Below are 13,323 nucleotides of genomic sequence, written 5' to 3' on the forward strand. Positions count from 1 at the left end.
GCGATGCTGTATGGAACACGCAAAGCATTAAATGCACTCAACGGTCATCTTCTCCAACGCCTATAAATATGAAGTTCTGATGAGAAGCAAGGTTAACGATTCTGAACAAAAACAACTCATATTAACTTGCTGAAACTCTGTTCTATTCAAAGCTCAGAATCTTCATCTTCATCAAAGCTCACTACATTGCTGTTGTAATATATTAGTGAGATTAAGCTTAAACGTTAAGAGAAATATCACAGTTTGTGATTATAGCTTTTAAGAAGCAATTGTAATACTCTTAGAATTGATTACATTAAGTTGTAAGAAACTAGAGTGATCGTGTGGATCAGAATACTCTAGGAAGTCTTAGAGGTTATCTAAGCAGGTTGTAACTAGAGTGATCGTGTGGATCAGAATACTCTAGAAAGTCTTAGAGGGTATCTAAGCAGTTGTTCCTGGAGTGATCAGTGTGTGATCAGAAGACTCTGGAAGACTTAGTTGCTGACTAAGTGGAGAACCATTGTAATCCGTGCGATTAGTGGATTAAATCCTCAGTTGAGGTAAATCATCTCTGCGGGGGTGGACTGGAGTAGTTTAGTTAACAACGAACCAAGATAAAAATAACTGTGCAATTTATTTTATCTGTCAAGTTTTTAAAGCTACACTTATTCAAACCCCCCCTTTCTAAGTGTTTTTCTATCCTTCAAATGGTTGTAACAAACCGGTGATTATTAGTAATACTTTGTCGGAGAAATAGGAACATGGTTTAATTCAACTTTTAAAGAAAAATAAAAAAGCAATAGGTTGGATCTTATAAAATTTGAAAGGCATTAGCTCGACCTATTGTATGCACAAAATTATGATGGAGGAGGAATTCAAGCCCGTTGCACAACCTCAACGCCGCTTAAATTCAACCATGAAAGAAGTTGTGAGAAAAGAGATTGTGAAACTATTAGAAGCAGGGATGATCTATCCTATTTCTGATAGTGTTTGGGTGAGTCCTATTCAAGTTGTTCCAAATAAAGGAGGTATGACGGTAATCCGGAATGAGAAGAATGAATTAATTCCCACAAGAATCGTTACCGGATGGAGAATAAGTATTAACTACCGTAGGCTTAATCAAGCTACAAGTAAGGATCATTTTCCATTACCGTTCATGGACCAAATGTTAGAGAGATTGTCGGGAAAAAACTTCTATTATTTTTTGGATTGTTATTCGGGTTGCAATCAAATTGTAGTTAACCCGGAGGACCATGAGAAGACCTCTTTCACATTCCCTTTTGGTATTTTTTCATATCGGAGAATGCCTTTTGGTTTGTGTAATGCACCGACAACTTTTCAGCGGTGTATGCAAGCGATCTTTTTTGACTTGATCCCGAAAATTATTGAAGTTTTTATGGACGATTTCTCCGTGTTTGGAGGTTCCTTTGATTTGTGTTTGAAAAATTTGGATACCGTGCTTGAAAGGTGTGTGGAGACCAACTTGGTGCTCAATTGGGAGAAATGCAACTTTATGGTTACAAAAGGAATTGTGCTCGGCCACAAAGTCTCTTTGAAGGCCTATAAGTTGATCAAGCAAAAATTAAGGTTATTGAGAAGCTACCACCACCAACAAATGTGAAGGGAATCCGGATTTTCCTTGGTCATGCGGGTTTCTACCGGATATTCATCCAGGACTTCTCGAAGATTGCAAGGCCATTGAGCAACTTGCTCAACAAAGCTAAGTCTTTTCTTTTTGATGATGAATGTTTAATTGCTTTTAATACTTTAAAAGAAAATTTGGTTACCACACCCATAATCATCGCACCCAATTTGACACTTGATTTTGAACTAATGTATGACGCGAGTGATTATATTGTTGGTGCGGCACTTGGTCAAAGGAAGACAATTTTTTTTCATGTCATACACTATGCAAGCAAATTCTTAAATGAAGCTCAAGTGAATTATGCAACAACTGAAAAAGAGCTTATTGCAATAGTGTATTCTCTTGAGAAATTTTGGTCTTACCTCATTGGTTCTAAAGTTTTAGTGTACACTGACCATGCGACGATTAAGTATCTTCTCACCAAACCGGATTCAAAACAAAGACTAATTCAGAGAATTCTTGTTTCAATAATTTAGTTTGGAAATTCGTGATAAAAAGGGGTCCAAAAATTTGGTGCCGGATCACTTATCATGCTAAGTCAATGTGGAAGTTACAAATCATGAGAGTTAAATAAGAGAAGAATTTCCGGATGAAAAATTGTTTATGGTGCAAGTTAGACCTTGGTTCGCGGATTTTGCTAATCATAAAGCGACCGAATGGATACTTGAAGATCTAACTTGGAACCAAAAACAGAAATTCTTGTCGAATGCCAATTACTATGTGTGGGATGACCTTACCTTTTTAAGATAGGTACTGATAATCTCTTGAGAAGGTGTGCCACAATTGAGGAGTCTAAAAGCATTCTTTGGCATTGTCACAATTCTCCGTATGAAGGTCATTACAATGGTTTGCGTACGACAACAAAAGTCCTTCAATCGAGATTTTATTGGTCGTCTTTGTTTAAAGATGCGCACTTGCATGCGAAGAATTGTGATAGTTGCCAAAAGAGTTGGCGGAATAGGGAAAAGAGATGAGATGCCCTTACATAGCATGTTGGAAATAGAAGTGTTTGATTGTTGGGGCATAGATTTTGTAGGACCATGTCCTTCATCCTTTTCAAATGTATCAAAGTGGTTGGAAGCAACCGCTTCACAAAAGGCCGATGGCAAAATGGTGATTAATTTTCTAAAGAAAAATATTTTTTCCTGTTTTGGTACGCCTAGAGTGTTAGTGAGTGAGGGAGGTTCACACTTTTACAATACACAACTTGAAAAAGTTTTGGAACATTAAGATGTAAAGCATAGAGTGGCAACCGCATACCACCCACAAGCGAATGGTCAGGCAAAGGCGTCTAATAGAGAGGTGAAGAGAATATTAGAAAAACTATTTCAAGTTCGAGAAAGGATTGGTCTCTTAAGTTGGATGAAGCTTTGTGGGCGTATCGTATCGCTTACAAAGCCCTAATCGGTTTAACATCGTTCCAAATGGTGTACGGTAAAACTTGTCATCTTCCGGTAGAAATGGAGCACAAATCTTTGTGGGCTTTAAAATATCTAAATTTTGATTCTAACTTGTGTACGGTAAAACTTGTCATCTTCCTGTAGAAATGGAGCACAAATCTTTGTGGGCTTTAAAATATCTAAATTTTGATTCTAACTTTTCTGGAGAAAAAAGAAAACTTCAATTGCAGGAATTGGATGAAATGCACCATTGCGCATCATTCCAACACATTGTACAAAGAGAAAGTGAAATTCTATCATGACAAGAAAGTCTGGAGCAAGGAATTCAAAGTTGGTCAAATGGTGCTTCTCTTCAATTCCCGGTTAAAGCTTTTTTCGGGAAAACTAAAGTAAAAATGGCCGGGACTATTTTTAATCAAAGAAGTGAAGCATTATGGAGCAATTGTGCTAGAGTACCCAAAATCAAAGAAAGTGTGGACAGTCAGTGGTCAAATATTGAAAGTTTATCTTGGTGGAGAATTTAATCAAGAGACTTGTGTCGTTTCTCTTGGTGATCCTTGAAATCACCATAGACCGTCGAGCTAAAACGACGTTAAATAAAGTGCTTGTTGGGAGGCACCCCAACATTGTAAGTATTTACGATTTTATAGTGTTCATTATGTTTGGGTTTTGTCGGGATTAAATCAAAAGCAGTTTAGCAAAATTTTTCTACTACCGCTAAGCGCGGTGGAGCTCGCTAAACGAACTACAAAGAAACCAGAAAAAGAGAGGGCCCAATGGGACCTGACCTGGTCCCAGAGGCCCAATAGTAATCTCCAATAGGGGGCTTAGCGAAAATATGCCCCATTTCTTCATTTCTCCACAATTTCCACAAAGATCCTCTTCCTTTTTGCTCCCACAAACCCTAACCTCCATTTGAATTTTTGTGAAGCTTTTATTGTGCTCTTCCTAAATTTCTTTTGTTCATCATCTCTGAAACTTTAAGCAAGGTTTGTTTTCAATTTTTCTAATTTCTGTTTCTTTAGATTTTAGGGTTATACATTTGTGCATGTATATAATTGTTGGTCTCTTGTTTATGAGTAGATTTCTTGTGAATATATGTTGTGAAGTTTAGAATTTATGAAAAAAAAATTAGTTAGGGTTCATAATTGTTAGTTTGAATTTTAGGGTTTGGTGTTAAGTTTAGTTTTTGTAGACTATCCATCATCCTCTAATGCTATGATATCATGTAAAGTGTTGTTGTTGTGTTGAATGAAGTGGGTTTTCAAACCCTTAAGGAAACTCTGCATCATGTGTTTTGTTTCTGGAAAAACCAGAAAATCGTGAGCGCGCTAAGCGTGCCTATCTGGCTTAGCGCAGTTCACTAATATGTGATTTTTTCTGGTTCCAGTTCCGTCTTTCTGCATCCAGCACATCTTTGGCATGAGTAATTGGTTATTTGCATATTTTTTCACATAATGCCGATGCCTTTTGGATATATTTTTGTTTTTTTGTAGATGTCGTCAAGATCCGAGCGAGGCAAGAGATCATGTCAAGCTCTAGGCTTTAGCTCTGGTGCAGGTCTTAGTACATCTCTTCTTTCGTTCGACAATGCCAGATTTTTGGGGCACCCTCAAGAGGCCCAATTTAGAGAATTGATTGACCGCCACATTTGGCAAGAGAATATTTTTAGCTTGAAACCTCAAGGATCATATAGGGGTTTTGTTGATATGATGGAAATCCGTGGGTGGGGCAGATTGTTGGAACCTCAGACTCAGATCAACTTTGACATTGTGCGTGAGTTCTACGCCAATGTTGTGCCAGTCGAGGGGGTGAAGTATCCTTTTTCCACATACGTAAGAAGGAGAGCAGTTTCATTCTCTAGGGATGCCATTAACTCCTATCTTGGTAACCCACTTGACCTTCGCCCGAGTGAGAAATGTGATTATGCAAAGAAGATGCGAAGAGGGGATTTGAACTTAGAAGAGGTTAGTAGCACTCTTGCATTCCAGGATCGAGGTTTCAAGCTTAACCCCTCAGGTTTTCCCACAAAAATGGGAAGATGTGACATGAATACTAAGGTGCAACTTTTCATGACATTGTTGCTTTACAACCTTAGGCCTCGAAGTCACGCCTCTTCTCTTCCCGTGGAAACGGACTACTTGCTTTACTTTATCATGACGGAGGGGCAAGTTGACATTGCACAGATTATCTCTCATGAGTTAAAATTTGTTGCCTCTAGTGGCCACACTCTTGGTACCAAATCCCCAGCCCCCTTGACCTATCCAGGTTTAATCGTGGGTTTATGTCGCAGAGCAGGTGCGGAGATCCCTCCTATGGTTCACTTAACTATTCGGAGTGTTGTTGATAACGAGTATGTGGGTCGGTATTGTGTTCCTAGACTTGCAGGTGCAGTAGCGCCTCAATTTGAGGCCATGGCTCCTCCGGCTGGTCCAGCTTGCTATAACGCGCAGATGGCGTGCATGTATAATTGAGATTGATTCGATGCTAATCGGAGATCCTGATCTTTTATTCATGATTCTTTGCAGATGTTATACCGCCATCAGTGTGCTTCAGAGGAGGTCCTTACTTTTCCAATTCATCAGGAGTACGACGCTTATTGCAACTGGCCTGAGGACAGACCATTCTTTAGGGAGGGGGCAACACCTATGGATTAGGACGATGTGGAGCATGCTGATGACAATGATGGTGAGGATGATGATTGATAGTTTGTTTTAATGTTCAGTTATTTTATGTTTAATGTTGTGACTTTTTTTTTTTTTTTATGTTATGAAGAATTAATGTTACTTTTATGTCATCCTTTTTAGAATGAGATTGTAGCATTTTGATGGCCTTTTAGGTCATTTAGACTCATTTTGGATTAGAGGTGTTCATGGTTCATGAACTGCACTGAACTGAACCATATAAATGGTTCAGTTCAGTTTTTAATAACCACATTAATAACAATTCAGTTAATTGTTAAAGCAGTTTTAATTCAGTTATAAATTGGTTTAAACCAGTATGTATATATAAACTAGTTTAAAACCAGTTTGTAATTATAAATCAGTTTTATACTAGAAATTGTTTTAAAATTAGTTTATTTTAAAATTTTAATTTTACAAAAATCTTTTATATATATATATATATATATATATATATATATATATATATATATATATATATATATATATATATATATATATATATATATATATATATATATATATATATATATATATATATATATGGAAATGCTATAACACACCGATTCATTTGTATTAAAGTGTGCATTAGCATAATGCACCTTCATAATTTAACAATAAAACATTTTCTCTCTTAATTATGATTAATTGAATTTCATTTAAAATTATATTTTCATATCTAAAACTAGGTTTCTCTCTTACTTTAGTCAATTAATTTATATAACTGTTTAGTATTTTAACGGCCAGCTGAAAAAACCAAAGTCCTTTAACGTTGTTATATTCCATACTAATCATATTTTTCTTTTTCTACAAAAACAAATTTGTAAGTAAATTTATACATATTCTTTAGTACCAGTAGTAATTGAAATTAACATTTAAAATTAACATTGTGAATCAAATCGATTACTATTTTTTTAGTAATCAAATTTTTTTAATGAAACAATTTTATTTAGTTATATTTTTTAGTGTTCAATCTTTTTTCTATTTAATTTTAATAAATTTTGTTGGGTATTTTATGAACATTATGAACATGTAATATCTTTATTTGTAGTGTATTTTAACCATCAAAAAATATTTTTTACAAAAACAATTTTATAATGAAAAAAATAAATTCTTTGTATATTTTTTTGACAAACACTTGTTAAAGAAATTTTATAAAGTTGTTTCAGTTAAACAATTGAATATTATTTTGTTTGAGTTGTAATTCAAAAAATAAAATTATCAAAGTTTTTTCTTTTGGTTATAATTATTATTATTGGTACTAAACAATATGCACTAATTTAATTAAAAAATGTTTTTTAAAACAGTCACGTTAAAGGACTTTGTTCTTTAAGCACCAAATTGATAGTTAAAGTGCCAAATAGCTACATTAATTAATTGAAATGAAAAATAAAGAGAAATTTAGTTTTTGTTATTCACACTATTTTTTTTTTACTTTCAGACTTTCTTTTACAAAATTTTTTATTTTGTTTTGAACTTTTTTTAATTTAAAAAAAAAAATTATTTTCAGAATTTTTTATTTTTAAATTTTTTATTTTTTTTTGGAAAAAATATGATTTTTTATTTTTAGAATTTTATGAAAAATTAATTTATATAATTAAACCAGTTTATAAAAGAAAACTGGTTTTGAACCGGTTTTAAACTGAATCTGAATTGTTTAAATTAAACGGTGCAGTTCATTAACCATTTAAGTGATTCAGTTTTTTTATGGTGCAATTCACTTCAGTTTCAGTATACAATTTAATTAACCATATTTTTGAACACCCCTATTTTGGATTATAGTTGTGCCATCCTTTTTAGGGCGAGGATTTTGAGTTTTAGTGGTATTTGAGCACCTCTCATGGTGTTGTAGACTTGTCATTTTTTGTTCTTCTGGTTTTTAAACAGAGCGGTTTACATCCATAGTTGGCCTAGATGCAGGTCCTGCTGGCGGTTGAACCAACCAGTCCGATCAAACTTTTATCACCTTATTTTTTAGAACCAGTTTGGATATAACCAAACAAAACTAGTTGTGGAAAAAAGAGAGTATGTTGGTTCTAAAATCCAACTGTAACAAGTGGTTTATATAGAAACTGATTGGTTATAGCTTATACAAATAAATAACCTATTCACGAGCAATCCTATTATACAAATCCTAAACGGACTAGTAAGCCACATTATTTTTAGTCAAAGTCGCCATAAAATCTGTGATCCTTGTATTTATGTGTCTGTCAAGAAATATGCAGGGTAAAATGATACTTAAACTTCATAGTTCATACTCACAGTTCCTCACAAAACTAGTCAACTCAATGACCTACTTGTACAACTCCAAATATATTTTAATCGAACCGGTGTAATCTCATGATTACTTACGAACTGTTCCTAATTTGGTCCCCTATAAACGTGACATGGATAGTAGGAATGATACCAGAGTTGGAGAGAAGCCTATCATGAATGATAGACGGCAAAATATTGACGCATAATGGTTAGGCCAGCAATAAAATAGAGTCGAATAAAAACACTACAAGCATAAACTTGAGTACAACCAGTTACACTGTTTTACAAGACTTTATATGCCTTCTCATTTCAAGATCGGCCATAATTTGGTATTACCCAACCCTTATTCTCGTGTCAGTTTTTAGACACCTATCACAGTTTTGCAGGAGGCTGGTACCAGCCCCATGGTTCGTCAGAGATATACTGAGTCACTTGCTTCACACTCAAGTAATTGTCAAGTCCCCTGAAAAAAATCCAATAAAAAAATCAGACTCGAGCTCAAATAAGATTAGGTTTAGCGAACTTGTTTATATCACACACCATATCTGACAATAATAGAGGTTAAGGTATGTAGTCTCTATAGCAATTGCGTAACAATTAATTGTGTCACCAATCCTTTCTGACACTCTTAGACCAAGGAAACATGCAATTTGGATGCCACTGGGGAAGGGGGTCCTAGCATTGGATTTTATTTCATTATACACAAAGGGTCTATTTATTAATATAACTAATTTAGACGTGGCTATGCACATGAATGCCTACTATAATTACTTGAATTTTACAGTGCAAGGGATGCAACATTGCCATGATCTTTTCATAGTTTTATTGACTTTTAGATTGAATTTAGTTGTACAAGATTTGATGATCAATAAACTGTCAACAGGGAATGGTACTAGTGCATTCAAAAATCCATTGACTTCACCTTTTAACTGTTTTTTTTTTTAATATTAAGAAGTTGTCATCACTTCTTCATCCAGAGAAAAATAAATGGAAAGAGTCATTTATGAAAATTTTCATGTTTGCTAAACAAGAAAATAGAGTCATACCATTCTCCTAGTTCACGGCCAAAACCACTACGTTTGATGCCTCCCCATGGAGCTTGAGTGAAGCATGGCTGAGAGCAATTGACCCATACGATTCCGGCCTTAAAAGCCTGCATCAGAGCAAGATAAAATGATTAATTGAAACGAAAACTCAATTATTTAGTTGTTTTCTGTGATAACCTATGATCAGTCCCACCTTAGTAACACGCTCACATCTTTCTAGATCATTTGATATTACAGCAGCACCTAAGCCATAGCTGTAGAAGACCAAAGTATTAGATACCAATCCAAAAAAGAAGAAAAAACTGTATACAGATGAAGTTAATGGCAGTTCGCAGAAAATCAACTCACACAGTGTCATTTGCTAGGTGAATAGCTTCTTCCTCAGTGCTAAACGTTTTCACACAGAGGACAGGTCCAAATACTTCTTCTCTCCAAATTTGCAAGGAAGTAGTCACATCAGTTATGATGGTTGGTTCAATAAAGAATCCTTTCTTTAGATGCTGTCATTGCATTTGAAAACACACAATCAAAAATCATGGCAATTGCAGATATACCGAACTGAACACTCTTGCACAGAAAGCATAATCATACCTCTGGTCGAGACCCACCAGTCAAAATGGTTGCACCCTCGCTCTTAGCATTGGCAACAAACTTCAATATTTTTTCATACTGAACCATATAATGTGAATATTAGATATAGCATAATCATGTAATACAAGAGAAATAACTTAGTATTACTAAAATGTTTTCATTGAATATGAAGAATCAATTTGAATATGCAAAAGCATACCCGTCTTTTACTTTACAGAGTTTAGAAGATACGTTAAGTAAATATATGTGACGGATCAATTTGAACATGCAAAAGCATACCCGTCTTTTTCCTTAAATATTCATCGATACATTTACTTTGAATAATAATAAGCAACTTGGACATGCAAAAGCATACCCATCCTTTACTTTACAGATTTCACAAAACATGTCAAGTAAACATATAGCGTGTACATTGTACAGAAATAAGAAGTGAAAATATACCTGTCCTTCACTAACAACAGGTCCTAGCCTGCAACCTTCTTCCAAGGGATCTGAAATTTTGATGTTTTTGATCCATTTCACCATCCTATTCAAAAATTCTGTTGCTATACTTTCCTGAAATAATAGAAGTATCTTAGCTTTATCAGTTTTGTAGATGAATGACGACAAAATCCCTACAACCAAATCTGTACGACAAAATTCTAGCACAATTGAAGTTAGTATGATAAGTCCCATATAAGCAGACAACAGAAAAATGTAATGAAAGTTACAATTACTTGTGGAGTGGGATCTATCTGTTATACTTACATGTACAATAAGGCGGGAAGTTGCACTGCATATCTGACCATTTGTCCAGAAGCAGCCAAAGAGGGCCCATTCAGCAGCTTTTAATCACGGAAAATGGAGATAAGTACATTAAGTAATACTAGGTAATAGATAAAATTTTCTCACTCACAATGCGAGAAAAATAACATAATAAGTTGTATTGGAGAAGGAACTTACCCTTATCAAGGTCAACATCCTCAAAAACAATTAATGGGCTTTTTCCACCAAGCTCCAGTGAAACAGGCTGCCAGAAAACCACAAATTTGGTATTACGGCTGAAACTCATGAAAATAGAAAATAAAAATATGAATAGGAAAAAAAGTCTCCAAACTCTTATTGAGTGTGAGTCAGCTTGTCATTTCATTAAAACAAAAGGAAATATGAACTGTACATAATTTGCAAAGAACACTTCTTAAAAATACCTTGACCAGCTGAGCTGCAGCTGTCATGATTTTGCTCCCAGTTGCAGAGCTTCCAGTAAAAGCAACCTGTTAGAAATGTCCAATGTTGGACATGGGATCATAATAGCTTTAGAACATGATAGCAAAATTAATGTGAGACACATAATACGATACGATCCTGTATAAGTCCAAATCTATTAAAATCTAAAGACAATTGAACCTTGTCAACATCGGGATGCGTTGCCAAAGGAGCACCAGCTTCAGGTCCTAATCCAGTTAGAATATTCAACACACCTGGCGGAAGACCCACTTCTTTGCATATTTCGCCCAACTCCAAGCAGGTTCTAAAATTGTAAGTAAAACACATTAGAAAAAACAAAACAAAGAACTAAGTTTGTAAGAGTCTATGAGAACATACAAAGATGCCAATTCAGATGGCTTCAGTATCGCAGCACAGCCCGCAGCAAGTGCAGGAGCAACCTTCCATGTCGCCATCAACATAGGATAATTCCTAAAAAAACATTTGATTAAGAATTAACAATACTCAAATAACAATCAACAACACTATTACATTAAGCAAATGAAAGATGTACATAGTGTCACAGAGGACCTAGTATCAGTGAGAAAAAGTTTGCATTGCCATATCGAATTTGGCAATTTCTTAATACACGATTGTGAGCACAAAATAAGTAGGTCAGTTCTTCCAACCAAATCTCAGACCATCGAGTTCTTAATCAAACTGCCAAGATTTGACTGGATTGACTAGATGGAAGTTGAATCAGTTTCTTAACACAATAAGGTTTTAAAAAACGGTCAATTACCACAAATACGGCCGCGACAAAACGGTATCGAAAGGTACCAATATCTATACCGTTATTCACTGTTTTTGTGATAAAGAACAAATTATGGTTAACGCGACAACCGCAATCAGCGTCGCAACACCTGTTCCGACCGAATTCGCAAAAGTCTTTCCGCAACCGCAAAGTGACCATTAAGTAAAACACAAAATCAGAGGAGTCCGCCCCTTCCATCCAAACCTCAGACCATTGAAGTCTAGTTGCAGCTTGATCCAATCACCGAGGTCAGACGGAATTGGCCGAATAGAAGTTGAAATAGTAACTAAATTACTACAAATTAAGGTTAAACAAGAATTTTAACTATACATATGCATTTTGGCAAATGAAGAAAAAGAAGCAAGTAATATAATACTACCATGGAGTTATCAATCCAACAACTCCAATAGGTTCCCTAAGAACATGACTCTTGAATGTATCCATCGGAAGAGACACCGGCGCCTTTTGTCTAGCATCCAATTTTTCAGCAAGATCCGCATAGTACTCAAAGCAACCAGCAACATCATCCTACATACATACACACACACACAAATAACTAACAATCTTCATTTCGCAAATTCGAAACGGTTAACAGTTAACAGTAAAGTTAGTTAGTTATAGCACTCACGATGTCCCACGCGGCTTCATCGAGTGGTTTTCCACTATCAATAGACTCAAGCTTCGCTAACACAGGCTTTTTCTCAGTAACCTTAGCGGCGATAGCGCGTAGATACCCTGCACGAACAGCGCCAGAAGCGGTAGCCCAATCAGCGCCTTTGTTACGGTTGAGAGCAGTTTTAGCGGCAGCGACGGCGGCGTCGACGTCTTCCTTAGTAGCGGCTGGGATATCGCCTGAAGTAAACAAGAATTGAGATTATTGAAGTAATCTAACGGCGTTAATAAAAGAAGACGGAAAAAGTAGTTGGGGAAAGACCGATGATGTTTTGGGTGGCGGGATTGATGACGGGAATCCGTTTGTTAAGAACGGGAGCTTTCCAGTCGCCGTTAATGAATAACTGACGAGTCGGGATCGGAAAATCCATGATATTACTTTTTCTCTCTCTAATCTATTATTGGTTGATGGAGATAGATGGATCTGATCACAGTGAAAGTTGCTCAAATTGTTCACTCAACTGAGCTAAAATAGTGTATGCTTTTCTACGGTGTTTTTCGCTTTCTTTTTTTTAGCTGTTTGGATCTTTATTTATTATTTATGCTGCTGTATTTGGTTTTAAGTTATTTTTTACCATTTCTGGTGGGTGGTGTCAACTGAAATAAATTTTTTCATTTGGTAGAGTACTGTAATTGAAACCGATGGTTTGTTTGGTGTTCAAGTTCCAATGCCCAATCGGATCAGATCTAGTCTAGATGTGTTTGGTGTTTGGTGTTTGCAGTGAATTAATTTTGATAGAGTAACTAGTAAAGGACCCGTGCGTCCGCACGGGTCACGTAAAGTCGGTATAAATATTAAATAAATATAATATGGTTATGGTTAAAGAATTATATTAAAATATATATTAATTAAGCGAAATAATTTCTTCAATGATGATTATCATATCAATATTAATTTAATTTATCAATTTGTAGTTGTTTTCAATGATGATATTTATGTTGGATAAAAATTAAAATAATATTAGAGATAATTAATTATTATTGTTGATTTCAATTTTAACTCTAAAAAAATATAGTTCTTGATAAAAAGTAAAAAAATAAATAAAAATTG

General features: G+C 35.1%; 1 protein-coding gene across 1 annotated transcript; it reads right to left on the minus strand.

Annotated features, from left to right (window-relative positions):
* Positions 1 to 8,120: 8,120 nt before the first annotated feature.
* LOC131635908 (aminoaldehyde dehydrogenase 2, peroxisomal) lies at positions 8,121 to 12,807 on the minus strand. The gene is made up of 14 exons (XM_058906548.1): positions 12,535 to 12,807; positions 12,229 to 12,452; positions 11,980 to 12,128; positions 11,186 to 11,278; positions 10,988 to 11,111; positions 10,789 to 10,854; positions 10,544 to 10,610; positions 10,349 to 10,425; positions 10,043 to 10,156; positions 9,602 to 9,679; positions 9,359 to 9,510; positions 9,204 to 9,264; positions 9,011 to 9,117; positions 8,121 to 8,427 (listed from the first exon to the last, which is right to left on the minus strand). Exons 1-14 carry the CDS (start codon positions 12,641 to 12,643, stop codon positions 8,337 to 8,339), a joined length of 1,512 nt encoding a protein of 503 aa, XP_058762531.1. The 5' UTR covers positions 12,644 to 12,807; the 3' UTR covers positions 8,121 to 8,336.
* Between the last annotated feature and the right edge of the window lie 516 nt (positions 12,808 to 13,323).

Source organism: Vicia villosa, linkage group LG1 (genome assembly GCF_029867415.1).
Source record: "Vicia villosa cultivar HV-30 ecotype Madison, WI linkage group LG1, Vvil1.0, whole genome shotgun sequence".
Classification (NCBI taxonomy): domain Eukaryota; kingdom Viridiplantae; phylum Streptophyta; class Magnoliopsida; order Fabales; family Fabaceae; genus Vicia; species Vicia villosa.

Excerpts from the sequence above, each read along its gene's own strand:
- LOC131635908 (XM_058906548.1), bottom strand. The coding sequence starts at position 12,643 with ATGGATTTTCCGATCCCGACTCGTCAGTTATTCATTAACGGCGACTGG. Across the intron at positions 10,611-10,788 it reads CTGCAGCTCAGCTGGTCAAG|CCTGTTTCACTGGAGCTTGG; the intron begins GTATTTTTAAGA and ends GTTTTCTGGCAG. Across the intron at positions 9,265-9,358 it reads CACCTAGCAAATGACACTGT|CTATGGCTTAGGTGCTGCTG; the intron begins GTGAGTTGATTT and ends GGTCTTCTACAG.